Consider the following 18,968-nt stretch of genomic DNA (forward strand, 5'->3'; position numbering starts at 1 on the left):
GTGATGTGGAGAAAGTAGATAAGGAAAAGTTATTTACTTCTTCCCATAATACAAGAACTAGGGGTCACCAAATGAAATTAATAGACAGCAGGTTTAAAACAAATAAAAGGAAGTTCTTCTTCACGCAGTGCACAGTCAACTTGCGGAATGCCTTACTGAGGAGATTGTGAAGGCTAGGACTATAACAGGGTTTAAAAGAGAACTGGATAAATTCATGGTGGTTAAGTCCATACATGGCTGTTAGCCAAGATGGGTAAGGAATGGTGTCCCTAATCTCTGTTCGTCAGAGGATGGAGATGGATGGCAGGACAGAGATCACTTGATCATTGCCTGTTAGGTTTATTCCCTCTGGGGTACCTGGCATTGGCCACTGTCGGTAGACAGGATACTGGGCTAGATGGACCTTTGGTCTGAACCAGTACGGCCGTTCTTATGTTCTTATGTTATGTACTCCGTCTCCTTGGGCACACTTGCTCCCCATTCATGGTGCCACCCTGCTCTAGCAGTGAGTTTTCCATTCACAGCAAACTGCAGCATGAGGTTTCAGCTACCATACTTCCTACCCCTCCCTTTCTTGTTGATAGCAGCCAAGGGAATGCTGGGAAATTTAGTTCTTTCTCTGCTCCAGGGCTGGCTCTATAGGCAGGGAGCTAACCAAGGAACTACAGTTCCCAGGGCCCCCTGTTGGTTCTCAGCACCCAAGGTGGATCCCTGCCAGTTGCCGCCCCTGCAAATGGGCTGCCCCAAGCCCCTGCTTGCTTTGCTGGTGCCTAGAGCCGCCCCTGAAGACAATAACCACTGGTGAAGGGCTGCCACTGTGAGAGGCCCCACATTGGTTATAGTGAATTAATCACCTTCCACTGCATTAATACCATAAACATCCCACATTGCTTAAAGAGGCAGATCCTCAGGTGGTGTAAATCCAGAGTAACTGGAGTCTAGTGAAAGCAGCTGCGGTGACTTTACACCAGCGGAGGATTTGGCCCCAGGAGCAATTCGCTCCATCCGTTGGATCTGATGCAAACCCCAATGTGCTTGTTCCATTTACACTGACAGATGCTGTCCTGTGAGTCGGACACAGAGACGGCTTCGGGAGAGGCAGCGTGCCAGGTCTCCGAGGGGAGAGCGACTCAGAATCAGGGGCGGCTCCAGGCCCCAGCTGGTCCCAGGGCTTCGGTGGAGCATCCGCAGGCACGTCTGCGGGAGGTCTACCAGCCGTGGGACGGGCGACTGGCAGAGCGCCCCCCGCGGCGTGCCACCCTGCTTTGGGTGGCGAAATGGCTTGTGCCGCCCCTGCTCAGAACAGGACTCACTCCGGATTGGGGTTCACAGATGAAGCGAGGGATCTCTGCGCCGCATACCCAGTGGGGCTCTAGACCAGAAAGGAGGCACATTGCCCGGGAACGGAAGGGTTAAAACTGCCGGGAGGTTTGTGTTACATTCACCCGGGTACCGGTCCCGTCCGAGCCCGGAGCGGTGTGTGTGTCACTGCTGCCCCCGCGGGGCTGCCGGGAGAAGGGCGATTCCGCAGCCTGGGTTTTTGTATGACCACAAACCGGTTTCGTGTCACTGTGTCTCTCGCACAGTAATAGCGGGCGGTGTCCTCGGGCTTCAGGCCGGTCATTTGCAGATACAGCTCACTCTTGGGATTATCCCTGGAGATGGTGAATCGGCCTTTCACTGAATCAGGGTAGTATATAGTACTCCCATCAGTGCTTATAAAAGCGACCCATTCTAGTCCCTTGCCAGGAGCCTGTCGGACCCAGTCCATATGGTAGCTGCTGAAGGTGAAGCCGGAGGCTTTGCAGGAGAGGCGGAGAGAGTCTCCGGGCTTTTTCACATCCCCTCCGGACTCCACCAGCTGCACCTGGGACCAGACACCTGAGAATAAAGACAGGCCATTAATATCGGTATAAAAACAGCGGTAACACAATATTCTTCTCTGTCTGTCAGTTATTCAGAGGAGGAAAATACCTTCCAAAGCTGCTAGAGCGAAAATTACAAGAATCAAAAATCCCATTTTCCCAAGTGCTGGAGGGGAAAGTTCTCAGGGACTGGCTGGTCACTGCACAGACCCAGGGGCTGCGGATTGTGTCTCCGGGTGCAGCCTGGGCAGAGAGAGGCTCAGATTTAAACAGGAAACTGTCTCCCTCATTTGCATGTCCCCGCTTTATAAGAGACACACACTCCTGCTGCCAGTGATCTGAGTGACTCGCCCTAGGGCTCCGGGTGCGGGAGTCAGAGTGTCCCGTCCTGTGTCTGTGCAGCCCCGGCACAGGGCGCTGGGGTGCTCCTGACACTTTCGGACCCCTGGGATGCATGAACTCTCTTGGGAAGGAGGTAACACTTTCTGTTGAGATTCAGTGTATCACTCTAATTAATATGTCTCCCCAGTCTGGTGATTCACAGAGGCTCACAATACAACCACTTAAATATGACGTTACTCTATGGGATACATATGTTACAAGTGACATTAATGCATGCAACAACTCACAGTATTCAAAAATCCTAAACCCTAAACATGTTCTTATCATTCTAATACCTAATTTAGCAATACTAGCACACAGGTGAGACAGACCGGTTCCATCAGCTTTCACACACCTCTGGCCCTGATACACAGGAATTGTCAGTTGCGTCGGCCCTGCTTTCTAGCCAAGAGTCTTCGCCCTGAAAGCCTAATCCCAAAACTATAATGGAGGCTTTGCAGTGAGTACAACAGACATTGGACCAGACACTAGAATCATCTATATGAATTTCAGGCAGTTGTTCATTCTTCCCTTAAGCAAATGCTTATTCAGAAGCCCACCGCAGGTTGTTAGTTGCAGAAACATAGAGCTAGGCCGACTCCCGTTGGAGCCCTACTGAGAGTAATTCACATGGTTAATGGAAGGAGTCTCTCTTTTATAAGGAGCGGGATATGCAAATGAAGAAGACAGTGTCCTGTTTAAATCTGTCCCTCTCTCTGCCCAGGTTGTACCCGGAGAGACAATCCGCAGCCCCCTGGATCTCTGCAGTTGCCAGCCAACCCCCCTGAGAACTTTCCCCTCTAAAACCAGGTGAAATGAGACTTTAGCTCCATTTAGTTTTCATTTTTGAAGCTTTGGGAGGTATTTATGTCCCGAGTAATTTGCACAGTCAGGTGACTGTTATACTATTCCTCTTTCTATGTGATTTGTATCGTGGCTTCCTTCCCAAGTGTAGCTGGTGGAGTCCGGAGAGGATGTGAAAAAGCCCGGAGACTCTCAGGGCGATTCACCAGCTCCAGAGACAATTCAATTAACACGGCACAATTACAAATGACCGGCCTGAAGCCCGAGGACACCGCCCGGTATCACTGTGCGAGAGAGACAGTGAGGGGAAGCCGGTCTGAGCTCAGACAAAAGGGGAAGGGGTTTCCTAGGGGTGGCGCTCTGGTTCCACACCAGAACGGACACAAAGTATCTCCCCGTATGGACACCGCACACAGCTGTAATGGGAGAGAGCCTGACTCCATCTGCCCCTGGGGCGCGCAAGGAGCAGATGCCCAGGGTGGATGTCAGAGGGGCAGGAGAAAAGAACAGAGCCCTTGCTCTGTGGATGCCTCCAGTGACTCTCTGATCAGACACTCTCCAGGTTACGTATCAGAGGGGGAGCCCTGTTAGTGTGGATCTGTAAAAAGCAACAAAGAGTCCTGTGTCACGTTATAGACTAATAACAGAAGTATTGGAGCATGAGCTTTCCTGGGTGAATAGCCATGCGTCTGACGAAGTGAATATTCACCCACGAAAGCTCATGCTCCAATACGTCTGTTAGTCTATAAGGTGCCACAGGACTCTCTGCTGCTTTCTCCAGGTTAAGGCTCCCCCTTCTCCCAGTGCGGTCAGTGGAGAAGCCGAGCCCTTAGTGCAGGTCAGGGGGCATGCAGAGCCCTGAGTGAGGGTTGTTTGACAGGCAGGGTGGGGTCAGTGATCGCTGAGTGATCTCCCCCCTCAGCCCATTGATCATCCTCTGGATAAAAATCCACCCTTTTGTAGAGGGGGCAGCACAAGCGTCTATGCACCTCCTGAGTGGCGCCGAAGCTTTTGAGGATCTGATGCCCAGATCCACATTCCCACCACAATCCAAAGGAAACACGTCTGTGAGTTTCATGCTCCGTGGTGGGAAGAGGAAGGCCAAAGTGGGTATGGATCCAACATAAATATGAATGGGAAGGGGAATCGAAACGGAAGTATCCAGGGGGTATTAATCAGAACCTGAATCGGAATGGGGATATGAAGTGGAGTATGAATAGGACTGCAAAGGGAAATAGGAACTGCTATATGACTATGAACTCCTATGGATGGGATTGGCAATATGAATGGGAGGGTGTAAATAACTCTCTTGTTTCTATTCTTATTTAATAAATCTTCACATAGCATAGGATTGGCAAAAGGGGCACGAATCCATAGGTCTCATGCTCTCGAACAGCTCTGGAACAGTCACTGGGAGGAGCCCTTCAGTGTGTCAGCCCCAGTGGGGTCACACTCTCACTAGGGTAAGCCACAGGGATTCACCACCTCTTGGGACCAAAACTTAGAGAGTTCAGCCCCCCTGCTTCACGCCATGGGCTCCCTTCAGTGAGTCCACCTGAGTTGCGCACCTGAGGAAGACGTGTACCCCGAAAGGGAGCAATTCACTGTGAACTTCCTTAAGCTGACACTAGGTGAGTTCTTGAAATCACTAGTTTATGTTCCCTTTGGAGGTGAAATTTGCACTTGGGGTGTGTTTTGTTTGTTCTCTTCTGTTGGTTGATTTGTTTGTTCCATATTTTTGTTTGTTTGTTTATTTGGTTGCTTGGAGTGGGTGTTTAAGTAGAAGAGGTCCTGCAGTGAGAGTCCTTCTTGGTATGGTTGAAAGGAGCTGCAAAGTAGAACTTCACTCGCCTAAAAAACAAGGAGGAGTCTGGTGGCACCTTAAAGACTAACAGATTTATTTGGGCATAAGCTTTTGTGGGTTAAAACCCACTTCTTCAGATGCATGGAGTGAAAATTACAGATGCAGGCATTGTTATACATGAAGAGAAGGGAGTTACCTCACAAGTGGAGAACTTAGGCATCTTTGAATTTCAGGCCTAATTAATTCATTTAACTGTAGAGAGACATAACCAGACAGGTCTCAATATGAAGCAGTAGGAGGCTCTGTAAGATATTTAGGACATCAGTTTTTTAACGGGAAATCCAACATCTTCTCCTCCCTAAGCTCCCTAAATATCAAGGGATAGATTCACAAACGGATTTAGGAACTTAATGACCACATTAGAATCCTCAATCCTACAATCAGGCCTAAAATGGGATTGAAGCCCCACCCCAGCTGTCCCTGAATTCTGTAGACTCCTGAGCTCACTTTGCACCTCAGTTTTTGCAGTAAAAGTTCCCTGGGCACCTATATTTCTGCCTGTGAGTATGGACTTTGCAGGCCCAGGTCTTTTCTCCATGGTGTGGCAGTGTGCAGCACAAGGCTGTAACCTGTAGAGCGCAGCAGCCCATTGTGGTTAAAATGCCCCATGTAGACCCTGCTAGTGCACAGAGATATTGTTCTGGTTCAAACAGGGAGGAGTTAGAGCTTCAAGCTGGAGCACTGAGCAATTCTGGGAAGGAGATAAACTCCCCTCCTTTCAGAGTGAGATGAATCTAAGAAGGAGGGCGGATTATGAGAAGTCTTCCCCTTTTGAGCAGGTGAGTTAATAATTGCCATATATTGGGCTGCTTCCTATAAAATAGTGGGTGCTGACCCCTCTGGGAGACAGAAGGTTGAGCTAGGTGGGCCCTTGGGAGAGCGTTAGTGCTGGCAATTCTTAAGGTCCCAGGTTAGGTCCATCAATGGCTATTAGCCAGGATGGGCTGGGATGGTGTCTCTAGCCTCTGTTTGTCAGAAGCCTGGAATGGGCGACAGAGGATGGATCACTTGATGATCACTGATTCTGTGCATTCCTTCAGAAGTACCTGGTATTGGCCACTGTCAGAAGACAGGATACTGGGCTAGATAGACCTTTGGTCTGACCCAATCTGGTGGTTCTCATGTTCTTATTCCTGGGGCCTTTCCCTTCATTTCTTAGGGACACCATAGACAAAATGCAGCAGCCAGGACTCCTGGGTTCCACTCCCAGCCTTGGGAGCTCTGATGCAATAGTTGCCTTTCAGTGCTAAGGGATTAGATTCTGGAGTGCTTGTAACGCAAGGCAGAAGCAGTGTTGGCAGCTGCTCTTCCCTGGGGCTCATAAACCCAGACTGGTTCTCCACAAGGTTAGTTTTAGTGCAGGCTCTAATAGGATTTACCTCACTGTGTGTATCTGACACAGTAATACACGGAGGTGTCTGCGGGCTGCAGGCCGGTCAGTTGGAGGGACACTTGGCCTTTGGAGGTGTCTCTGGTGATGGCGAGTCGACTTTTGAGAGCATTGCTATAAGCAGTGCCCCCATCAGCCCAGATACCTCCCATCCAGTCCAACCCTTTCCCCGCTGGCTGGCGGGCCCAGTGCACCGCGTAGCTAGTGAGAGAGAATCCGGACACGGTGCAGGTCAGTCTGAGGGTATCTCCAGGTTTCTTGATTCCCCGTCTGGACTCCACCAGGTTGATCTTGGAATAGACACCTGCAGAGATAAAGGGGGAATATTGCAGTGATTACCGGAGGCGCAGTTATTAGGGAACACGCGGTACCGGCTGCGGAGCGGCAGCGCAGGTCCCGCCTGTACCCGCGGGGAGCAGCAGGAGGAGGCGATGGCCAGGCTGGGGGTCATGTCTGCGGCTGGCGGCTCGGTCCCCAGGCGGGATGGGAAGCTGAAGCCCGGCGCTGGCTCTGAGCGGGGTGAGCGGCTGGGACTGGGCTATGAACAGGGCCCCGGGGAGCTCATTTGCATGGGCCGGGGGTGGGGACAGTATAACGGGGGGACCCAGGAGGTGTGTGATGCAGCGTCGCGTTGTTAAGTCTCCTGGCAGGTGGATTCCAGAGTCCAGCTGTGACACGGAATGTTCCCTTCTGCTCTTTCTTCTGCCCGCCGGAGATTTGCAACTATGAACGAACTGGATGGAGACAGTCTGTCTGTCTATCTTCTGCTCTATTGATCGCCATAGACATCTATCTGTCTATCTATCCCCATACGCCCCATCTATCTATCTATCTATCTATCTATCTATCTATCTATCTATCTATCTATCTATCTATCTATCTATCTATCTATCTATCCTCACCCACTGTATCTATCTATCCCCATACACCCTATCTATCTATCTATCTATCTATCTATCTATCTATCTATCTATCTATCTATCTATCTATCTATCTATCCTCACCCACTGTATCTATCTATCCCCATACACCCTATCTATCTATCTATCTATCTATCTATCTATCTATCTATCTATCTATCTATCTATCTATCTATCTATCTATCTATCCCCATACGCCCCCTCTATCTATCTATCTATCCTCACCCACTGTATCTATCTATCCCCATACACCCCATCTATCTATCTATCCATCCTCTCCCCTTTTTATGTTGGTGTCAATATTATAAATTAGGAGCCAGTTTCATTACTGAACCATTCCTTGTTCATGAGAATCTGGAAAATTAAGATGGAGACAAACTGTACAGAAATGCTTCGGGAAAATGTTGGGGGCTGTATTGTTGGAAAGAAGGTTGGAGTCAAACTCCTCAGTCTGAGGAGAAGGGTCAGTGCTGCGGGGGCAGGAGAAAAGTCGCCCCTGGTGCTCAGTAGCTGACAGGCCCCTGTGAGGCCCCTTTACAAAGAGGTGAATTTCACACACAGGATCACCAATGGGCTGCCGGGGAAGGTCACTTCTAGTTTATTGGCCAGAACCCTCCGGCCCATAATCCGCACTCCGGACTCCGCGTTCCCACCGCTCTTCACTGAGGGCTCAGCTTCTCCAGTGACTTCGCTGGGAGATGGAGGGAGCCTTAAAGTGGAGCGTGTCTGATCAGAAAAAAAAACAGGAGTACTTGTGGCACCTTAAAGACTAACAAATTTATTGTAGCATGAGCTTTCGTGAGCTAAAGCTCACTTCTTCAGATGCATCTTTAGCTCACGAAAGCTCATGCTACAATAAATTTGTTAGTCTTTAAGGTGCCACAAGTACTCCTGTTTTTTTTTTTTTTTTTTGCGGATACAGACTAACACGGCTGCTACTCTGAAACCTGTCTGATCAGAGAATCACTGGGGGCGTACACAGGGCGAGGGCGGAGCCAGCTGACCCTCCCTGCTCCGCTGAAACACACTCTGGGCATCTGCTCCCTGCAATAACTGATAACTGGTTATCGATAACTGAAAGGATTCTCCCTTATTCCTCTCCTTAGTGCTGCCGGATGGTTGGTGGGTACTGAACAAAGCCGTAGAGATGTAGCTAGAACACTCATTTAAATCAGGCTTGCAGGTTCAATTGGGTGAGTGCCTGGCCCGCATCTCATTGCATCGCTAGGTCCCTTCTGGTACCAATGTTTTAATCTGTTTGAATGAATGGGCCAGAACACCAGCTATAGTCAGTCGGGGTAGCAGCCTTGGGATCCGCGGAGCTTCCAGAATTAACACCTGTGAGGCTCTGACCCCAGAACGATTGTCCTCCTTTCGGCCTTGCCCAAAGCTCAGTAAAGTCAGAGAAAGTTTTCAGACTCGATTGAAATGAGCATCCGATGAGCCCCGAAATGCATTTATCTTCCTGAAGGTGTCAGACGTTGTACTGTGAATCCGGGTAAGTGTCGGTCACCCAGAGAACGGTGGGTGTGAGTGGGGATAGCTAGCTAGATATATAGATCCATTCAGGTCTTTTATAACATTAGTTATGAAAACAAAACATCAGGTCACACATTTCTGAGAGACAAAGCCTGAATTTAGCCCTTTCCTTGGGCAAGTCTGATCAGTGGACTTTCTCCAGCAACATCATCTGGTAAAATGTGAACAGCCAGTACCGAGGAGCTGCCCATTTGTGGCCTGGATAGAGTGAGCCCATCGACCTAGGGCACCTGCTGACAGCCCCGTTCAACTCCCAACCTCCCAGGGTGAAATATGCATGGAAATCCCTCGGGGGGCGGGGACGAAGGGTTCCTGTTTAAATACAGGTAGGTTAATGGGGTTACACTGAGAGAGGGAGTTGGGAGGATGAGAGATCCGCGATGTGACATGGCCCTAGGTTCTCACACCGGCTGGATGGGCGTTGTTTGATGAGGTCCATACACGTGAGACAGTGCGCAGGGCAGGGAGTCGATTAGTTATGGAAGTTGTTTAACACCTTTGCGCACATAGAACAGAAATACCCAATGATCGATAGTCTCATTGGGGGTAGCCCCGTGCCTGGTTCTGGCTGTCAGTGTTACTGGCTTTGTTTCTCGCGTTTTATTTCCGCCCTGCCCCTCCCCGCGCGCCCGATTTTAAGAGTGTGTAGAATGGGAGTCTTGATTTGCACATAGAATTGATTAAAAATCAGAGGGAAAGGTCCAGGTCCAGCCCTTTTCACTCAGGAGGGGACCGGCCCCTGGACCTGTGCCTTGGCTGAAGCTGTATTTGGCCAGAGCAGGGCACCTTGACATGAACACGCTGTTTCCTCTTTTCAGTTTCCAGTCCCGGGAGTGTCAGGGTCTCACCAGCTGGGACTTTCCCTGCTGACCGCAACGGGAGGTTTTTGTCTGAGCTCAGCCCGGCTTCGCCTCACTGTGTCTCTCGCACAGTAATAGCGGGCGGTGTCCTCGGGCTTCAGGCCGGTCAGTTGCAGATACAGCAGGTTGTTGGGGTTGTCTCTGGAGATGGTGAATCGGCCTTTGACCGCGTCGGCGTAACGCACAGTGCTGCCGGCCCAATAGCTTATAGCTGCGACCCAGTCCAGGCCCTTGCCAGGAGCCTGCCGGACCCAGCTCATCCAGTAGTCACCGAAGGTGAACCCGGAGGCTTTGCAGGAGAGGCGGAGAGAGTCTCCGGGCTTTTTCACATCCCCTCCGGACTCCACCAGCTGCACCTGGGACCGCGCGCCTGGGAATAAAGACAGGTTACAAACACATTGGTATTACAGTCAATAACTCAATAGTCTGCAGGGCATTCAGGGGCTAACCTACCTCCCAGAGCTGCTACAATGAAAACGAAATGGAGCCAAATCCTCATTTTCCCTGGTGCTGGAGGGGGAAGTTCTCAGGGACTGGCTGGTCACTGCACAGACTCAGGGGGCTGCGGATTGTCTCTCCGTGTGCAGCCTGGGCAGAGGGAGGAACAGATTTAAACAGGAAACTCTCATCCCGATTTGCATATCCCCCTCCTTATAAGGCACACAAACCCGCTCCCTGCATGCTCGGAGGTATTTGGCCGGTGGCTCTGAGGGAGGGAGTCGGACTGGTGCTAACTCTGTGTCTGGGCAGCGCCCAGTGCGTGCGGGGCCATCCTGACCACACTGCTGCACAAAGAGCTCCCTTGAATCCCCTCCCATCGCTCCAGGTGTAAGGGCTGAAGGGAATGGAAAGCTCCACCACGGGCTTTAGGGGACTGTGGACCAGACCCTTAGAAGGAAGAATATCAGGCGGGTGAGCAGGGCAGCATCGTTTGAAAATCTGGTTTTCTGTTGAGGCCAGAGGTGTTTGTGCCTGATGTGCTCGGTCTATAGTGGCATGTTGTCGTTTTTCAGAGAAATCTGAGAGTATTTCTATCCATCCCCCAACAACCCACAGAAGCATCTTGCCAGTCATCACTTTTAGGCACCTCCAGAAACCCAAGTGCTAGTTATCACACCTTGAACAAATGAGTCCCCAAATATTCTTCTTGTGCAGCCTGCATTTTAACTTCAGTGTCCGATCAGTGCCACGTTTAACCATGTGAGTGCTCAAGTTGTTGCAGTTTTTTATTGACACATGATCGAATATGGGTGCAGAGATCCGAAACCAGCTAACAGATTTGTTAGCACTCTGCCTGTTGATCCTGTTCTAAGAAGGACAATTCTGCAGTTTGAATTTTTGGATTAGCCCTACCAGGATTCCCCTCACGGTGTGTCCCGCACAGTAATAGCGGGCGGTGTCCTCGGCTTTCACGCCGGACATTTGCAGATACAGCTCACCTGAAGATGGTGAATCGGCCTTTCACTGAATCAACAAACTACGTACTATCCCCGCTAGGGATAATATAAGCAGCCAATTCCCAGGAACCTGCCGGACCCAGCTCATGCCATAGCTGCTGAAGGTGAAGCCGGAGGCTTTGCGGGAGAGGCGGAGGGAGTCTCCGGGCTTTTTCACATCCCCTCCGGACTCCACCAGCGCCTGGGACCGGACACCTGCAAGTAAAGACAGGTTGTAAATATCGGTATAAAAACAGCGATAATTTAATATTAATCTAACTCCACCAGTTATTCAGAGGTAGAAAATACCTTCTAAAGGCTCTACAGAGAAAATTAAAAGGAGCACAAATCTCATTTTTCCTGGTGTTGAAAGGGAAAGTTCTCAGGGACTGGCTGGTCACTGCACAGACCCAGGGGCTGCGGATTGTGTCTCCGGGTGCAGCCTGGGCAGAGAGAGGCACAGATTTAAACAGGAAACCGTCTTCCTCATTTGCATGTCCCCTATAAAATACACACACTCTTGTTGCCAGTGATTTGATTGATTCGCGCTAGGGCTCCAGGTGCATGAGTGAGACTGTCCCGTTCTGTGTATCTGTGCAGCGCCGGGCACAGGGTGCTGGGGTCCTCCTGACACTTTCGGGCCCATGGGAGGAATGAACAGCTCCCTGCAGTGATTGTATTTCCTCACCCAGGACCTGAGGGCCTGCGTATTGTGCGGCGATATGCGGGGAGGGGACTCATCTCTGGAGCCCTGTCCCATGAGGAGAGGAGCCATGCAACGTCCGGCCAGTGGGGTCAGCTCTGCGGAGGAGTCGTGTCCCAGGGATCCACTGGACACGGAAGATTTAACCTCCCGCTGGGTGGGATTTGGGACGGAAGCCCCTCCTCTTTCCCTTCCTTCCTAGCATTGACCAGCTGCATTGAAATGATCCATGACACTTGGAACAGGATCTTGTATTAACTCCGCTGGCTGTTAATTGCACGGCGTGACCCCTGGTTTTTGTATGTGGGGGAAAGGGTAAATAATTAGTTCCCTCTTCACTTTTCCCACCACCATTCATTAGTGTATAGACCTCTGTCACATCTCCCCTGGAGCCTTCTTCTTTCTAGATAGATAAGATAGATAGAGGGGGCTTATGGAGATAGATAGATAGATAGAGAGAGAGAGAGAGAGAGATGGGGTTTATGGGGATAGATAGATGGATGGGGTTTATGGAGATAGATAGATAGATTAAATTAGATTAGATTCAGCAATGACAATATTCCTCAAGGGCTTTTGTAACTCAACTTTACGTGCTTCATCACTGTTTATATTTCCTGCCATGGTAGCGTCAGACCAATGATTCCTGCAAGAAGTTAGGGAATATAGAACATGAAAGGATTTTATGCAGTGCTCCGGACGTTCAGTCAAATTCTAACTATTTCATCTGCTCAGTTCTGAGCATAAACCGGTGCCTTTGACATAACATTGACTATTGGGGTTAATTCCTATATTTTCTTAAATTTAGCCATTTTAAGAGCCAAACACAGTATTTTGGTGATGGGCTTTGTGACTGGTCCAGTCTCTCACACAGTGATACCGGGCTGTGTCCTCGGGTCTCCAGCAGCTCGTTTGTAAATCCAGCCGGCCCCCGGGATTGTCTCGGGAGACAATGAATCTCCCCTTCGCTGAATCGGTGTAGTGTGAACTCTTTCCTGTGTACTTCGCCCTGGAGACCCCGCTCCAGACGCTTCCCAGGAGCCTGAGTTTAACCCTGAGACATTACTAGCGAGGTGGAGTCAAAGGGCACCTGCAGGTTTTCTATGTGCAAATGAGCAGTTTGTGTAGGTACAGAGTTAAAAAATGATGTTTTCCAACCCTCAATGCCCTTTTTCAGGCGTGTCTCCAAGGCTGTGCTGTGCTGTTTTTTCATTGCCGCCTCCCTTGCTGGACGGGAGAAGGGGACTGAAGGGTTAAAATCCATATGCACTTTATATAACAACCTGGTACGTGAATTGTACCAGCTCTTTTCCAGACCCAAAGTCCAGAGTTTGGTCAGGAGACCAGAGGCCTAGCAAATAGTGATTAGCTAAGAGAAAGCTGGGTAAACAGATAACCGCCTTTGCTAGGATATGCTTGGTCAGTAGAAATGACAGATGTTGAAGCAATAACTAAATAATTATGTTTCATCTAATGCTTCAGATTGAACAAAGGATCCCTGTTCCTATTGTGTCAGTCTCTTCTGTAGGGAACGTTCTTTCCACAGATCCAACCTTGAGTTTATGAAAAGTTGGCACATGTCAGTATAAGATATGGCATCCTTCCAGCTCCCTTCCCAGGGACCAATGCCTGCCTTAAGACATAAAGGGGACAATCTTTATTGCCATATACTTTCACTGTTCCTTTGCTTTAACCACTAGGAATGTACCTTTTGGACAATCAAAGGAGTTGCTCCATTCCTATGGACTCCAAATAAGAATTCAATATATATATTTATATTAATAATATTTTATCAAAGTATTAATTAAATGTTAACTTGCTAACTTGAGACCATGGGCGGAGACATTATGTAACCTTTTAACCATTGGCTAATGTGCTATCTTGTCTTGCTGCAAAACCTATCCCGGAGTGTGGAACTGCCTACCCTGTCACTTTCCCCCGCCCACGGAAAATCTATATATTCTTTTGTAATCAATTGATTGACAGTGTCTCTGAGCCTAATAAGCCAGGTGACACTCCACCAGCGCTGTGTGTAATAAACTCCTATGCTTTACATGGTGTGGATTTATGTCCTTCAGGGACCCTGCACCCCACCCCCTCTCTCTGTCTCTCATGTGTTGTCAGAGTGGTACCGGTATGGTGCTCTGCTCTCTCCTTGTTGATATCACTCGGCTGCGTGCGTGAGTTCCCTCTGTGTGCTGCCCCAGCTCTGCGCAGATAGCTGACACAGTAGACCCGACGAGAACCCCCAATAACCACAGAGTCCAGTAAGATGCAAAGTCACGTCGGCTAGGTTTATTGCGACCTCGGACACAATGGCAGTTCCCTGTAGGTTTCTTAGCCTAATTCAGGGCATACTACGAGAAAGTGCCTCTTGGCAATGGACCCGGCTCAGTGGTGGGACTTTCCACTCCCCCTTCGGCCGGACAAAGACACCGCCCCAAGGATGCATTCTTATACACAGATACAAACAAGTTACACATCACACCTGACATATTGAGGTGCAACCCCTCTACGTAGCAAGGTACAATCCCTCTACGTATTAAGGTGCCGCCTTCTACCTTGTACATGTTGGTTCGATCAAAACAACTCTATCCATCATTTTACCCTTTTGCCCCTGTCATTGGGATTGGCCAGCCTGTTCTTTGTTATCTGTGTGGAATGTGCAAGTATGTGAATGTTCTGATATCTAGTGTTCAGTACCTTTTAGGTACGTATCTTCTTGCAGCATCAGCCCTTTCCTTGCCAGCTTCTGTGAGCAGGGACTGCCTCTGGCTCACAGCTTAACTTTGCTTTATGTTAGCAAAGTCTTGACCATTACTTTAGTTTAGGCCTCAGGCCTCATACCAGGCCTCTGATACCAAGGTTTATATCTTAGGGCCTCCTCTTACTACATTCCCCCACTTTTTGTCTTTTTATGGGGAGGATGTTTACCCATCGTCCTGGAAAAGCATAATGCATGGACTATAGATAACCCAGTGGGCTAAACACTGTTATGTGGTTACCTTATTTTACCATCCATACACTCATGCCCCATCTGTCTGTTTAGTCTGCACATTCCCTCGTACGACTATTAGACAGACTTTATTATTCAATTATTTTAGTCCCTTATGTTGGGCCTGGGAATGTTAGGCCCGGGACCATGACTGAGGAATGTAATATTATGATTGCGCTTTAGAGGCACTCCCAAATAATTAATCTATATGAATTATATGGATATGGCATATATATTTGTAGTGTGTATGGGCATATATGTATAGTATAAATGTGTACATATGACCACCTTATATCCAAGCATAACCATGTTTTTCTAGTCTGCTGGTGTACTTTGGCCCTTTTACTTTTGTGACACAGATAGAAACACACTCTTATTAGGGCAATTCAAGTGACTATCTCTCTCATTATTAGTAGTAGGCTGAGTGTTTTGAAATACTGGGATAGGGATTGTGATAGTGTGTCCCACACTGCTATGTATATGAGAAGTAAAACTGAAATTTGGAGTAGTGACACTACCACTGAGGCCTTTATATATAAATATATAGTAATTAGTTACTACATGTACTGTCCATTCATGGTATAGGTTATCCTTAAAGCTGGTTGTCACCCTCTGGTCAGCTTTACTGGGCAGGAAACAGAAGTGGGTAGCTTCTTTGTTCCATTGGTTGATGTAGATCCAGTTTTTTTTTTATGGATGCTGTCTTCCAGATAACCTACTGAATGGACAGTAACCAATTTATGAAATATTGCTGTGTCAGGATTTAATATTGGTACCCAGACACTGAACAAGATTGTTTTGAATAACATGTGCCTGAGTTAGGATGCAGTGTTACTGACCCAAATTATGACTGGTACTAACAGGCAATTTGTTTACCCAATTTGTAGTTACTATGTAACTTAGTTTCTTTACCAATTTGTTTTTTCCTTGTCTTCATGTTGTTTGCTGCTATTCATTTGTTGATTTTTACCTGTGTGTTGATTAAACAATTTAGCAAGGTTATACATATTGTACATCAATCATACAATACAGCAATAATACAGCAATACAATAATAATACAGTAGTAGAGCAATCATACAGTTGTTTTTACACAGTAACCAAGTTGAAATTAAATGACAGTTTTTCTGGTCCAGCTAATGGTTTTTAGCTGATTGTTAAATTAATTGTCCATATATTGTAGATAAAGGTGTACTTGACCAGTCTCTTATTTATAAAACACTTCATTTTTCTTTTCTTGATGCTTGGGGGTTTCTTCACTGTATACAGATATGAACTGGTGTCTTCAGGGTGTGATATTTTCTGGTGTCTTTGGTCTGTGGGATGCAACTTAAACAACTTTTGTTAGTTAACATAGTAAAGTTTTTTTTTGTTTGTTTGCTTTTCAGTAACCCAAACTTAATACACAGTTTTAACTTAGTTTCTTTACAATGTAATAAGAACAATGTAATAGGGACCGAGTCTTTTATAACACAAGCTATACTTTTGCAATTGTTGTATAGACATTCATTTTCATTTGGGGTGCATTACTAATATTTAATACTAAATGTAATGCTTAATGGCTACAATAAATGGTCACAATCTTCCATAAGAAGGTATATTGCTTTCCCTTGCTGAACACTTTGTTTCAGCAAAAGAGTTAGTAATATAATTTTAACTAGCTTTTTAGAGTTAATTTGCTTGTGATACCAATTTCACTCTTGTTAACTGTTTAGAAGCACAAACCTTAACAACCATTGCTTCCCATTAACACAACATAACAAAAGAAAAGCATATAAAATTAAACCAACTATAAAATTAAACCAAAATAAATTTTAAATACAGATACATGCAAATACTTTGAGGGTATTTGAAGGTATACTTTTATGATGCTTTGTTATGTTTGGGAGACAAAGGTGGAAACCTGTTGAAAATGTTAAAACCTGTTGAAATTGTTTCATTAGCTTTATGCATAAATTGTTATTTTAAAACATCTTGGTTATGACATTTTTATAACTATATTTAAAAGTGCAAACAAGTTTATAAAAAGCATAAACAAGGAATTGACATTTTGTTAATATTATCTTTACCTTAATGTTGAGGTTTCCCCTTACATTTTTTCTTTGAATAACAAATTAAAAAAAAAATTAAAAAACAAAACTGTGATTGATAAAAGAGAATTCTTTTTGTTTGCAATTGCATTATTTGTTGAGGCAGAAATATATGTACATATATTTGTAACTGATACCTTTTTGAACTTTGCACAAAAAATTGGTGTTAATAATATGATTATACCCCAACCATGATCTTAAAATACTGTGGTACCACATTTTATATATATTTTTAAAAGGGTATAAAATTGACTTTTGTTGCAACAAAATAAAAATAATTTTAAAAAATAGTCACGTGACACACCCAACATAGACATAAGACACACACATGACATACAGGACAAACTTACAATTAAAAACAAATGGTGCCAAAATTCTATTAATAACTATACAAAATAACACAACCAAAAATAAAAAGTAAAAAGGGTTAAACATTTGAATAAACAAGTTATTACCTTATTTAAAACTTGTAGCATAAATTTGATAAAAAATATATTAATATTTGCCAAATGTATTGTATTAATTTGGTAACCAGGAATTTTGCATTACTTTATATTTAACATTATTTTAAAACTTTGCTATATGGAAATAAGAAAAGCCCATGTTTCCAATATTAGTTAGTACTTAGAATTATAAGCAGAGAGTGCTTTTCTGTTGCTTGGCAACCATATCTTCAAGAAAGTTAGGAATAATTCCAGCTGTTGCATTCCTGAAGGGTTAAAATAATTAATTTACTGGATTTAAAGTTTTTATCTTGTTGATTTTTTGTTTCTTGTTTTGTTCTGTTTTCAATTGCTTTATTTTTGGAGGTTTCTGTAAAAACTATAACTTTTAACTTTTAAAACAAAAAGAGAGCCAAAGTGAGGAGAGGCGGAGGGGGGGAAGGAGGTGGGTGAAGAGCAACCTAGCTCTTCCTAGGAAGGTAGCGAGACCTGAGCCAAGAGAGATTAACTCTATCAAGGTATTTGAAAGTACAGGCAGCAGCAGCAAGTTTAGCAAACTGATAAAACATATAAAAGACAAAACTTAATTGATATGTACAAATATTTGAGAAAGAAGGTTATACTTTCAGATATGAGCGCGGAGTGTGGTTCCATGGGTCAAAGCAATTGGGAACCTACACAGTTGGGAATTGCGCCCCTGGTTTTTATCCTGGCTGTGAGAGGAGATTGGGGGTAGTTACCTGCTCTTGTAAAACCTGAATTTGTTCCCCCAGTGTCTGTTGCTTTTGTGTGCATGCCAAATGGATAGTGGGAGTGCCCTTTTTTGCTGCAGTTAACTGTTTTGGGGCAGCTCCATGTATTAATGCATCAATTGTAGGTGTTAACCCACTTAATTTCAGTTTTTTACTTTGAAATTCTTTTTTATTTACTTCCCTGCGATCAAGTCGCAGCTCCTGTGTGCTAAAGTGCTCTGTGAACTGTTCCATTTTTTCCTTCATTTGATTTACCAATTTAGTGAGAGTATTGTTTGCTACTTCTATACACTTACTTGTCCCGTTCTGACAGGCACCAGTCTAGGTTCCGGTTTAAGTTTAACTGGAACCTGGCTTTTATCATAAGGTGATGGTTGCAATGCAGTGGACCCCATTTCATCTTTTAATTTTACTAGGGCCACCTTTTTCCACTTCTGTCCCCATTCTTCAGGCACAGGGTAGCTACCTGAAGCCTGCTGTTTACCACCAATATTTATAACAGGGGACGGCACATGTATTTTTTGTAAGTTCCTTACAGCTGTTTCCAGTGTTTCACTCTGTTCCTGTACTGGTTGTCTCTGGGCTGCTTGCCACCCTGCAAGGGGGGTGGGATCATTCCAGGGCTGTGTAGCTTCTTTTGATTCTTTTAACTCTTTCTTTGTTACTGTTACTTGCTTGGCCAGCATGCCAGCATGCTGTTTAAGCCATTTCACTGCCATAGACAGGAGTTGCAAAATTCTTGCTTTTTTACTTTTATTACTATTTCTTAGAGCCTCGGTCTGTACCGTCGCTCTACATATGCCAGTCCATGTTTCCCCACTCTCTTTTTTAAATTCATAAGGACCCCCTTTACTGGCAGTCCAGCGGGTCCAGGAGTTATCAAACTCCATGGGGCTCAAAAGGGAGAGGGTCAGGGGGTTCCCTAGCACGA

At 46.2% G+C, this 18,968-nt stretch overlaps 3 gene segments (V, D, J or C); all 3 read right to left on the reverse strand.

Annotated features, from left to right (window-relative positions):
• Window positions 1-1,573: 1,573 nt before the first annotated feature.
• Window positions 1,574-2,020, reverse strand: LOC123348498 (the record flags this gene model as incomplete). The annotated part of the segment is given in 2 exon segments: window positions 1,574-1,881; window positions 1,975-2,020. Coding segments are annotated over 2 exon segments (354 nt in total), but the record flags the coding sequence as incomplete, so codon positions are not given.
• Window positions 2,021-6,294: 4,274 nt separating this feature from the next.
• LOC123347604 lies at window positions 6,295-6,755 on the reverse strand. The segment is given in 2 exon segments: window positions 6,295-6,608; window positions 6,644-6,755. Coding segments are annotated over 2 exon segments (426 nt in total).
• A 2,933-nt stretch (window positions 6,756-9,688) lies between these two features.
• LOC123348505 lies at window positions 9,689-10,122 on the reverse strand (the record flags this gene model as incomplete). The annotated part of the segment is given in 2 exon segments: window positions 9,689-9,993; window positions 10,077-10,122. Coding segments are annotated over 2 exon segments (351 nt in total), but the record flags the coding sequence as incomplete, so codon positions are not given.
• Window positions 10,123-18,968: the final 8,846 nt, after the last annotated feature.

This window comes from Mauremys mutica, chromosome 13, assembly GCF_020497125.1.
Source record: "Mauremys mutica isolate MM-2020 ecotype Southern chromosome 13, ASM2049712v1, whole genome shotgun sequence".
Lineage (NCBI taxonomy): Eukaryota > Metazoa > Chordata > Testudines > Geoemydidae > Mauremys > Mauremys mutica.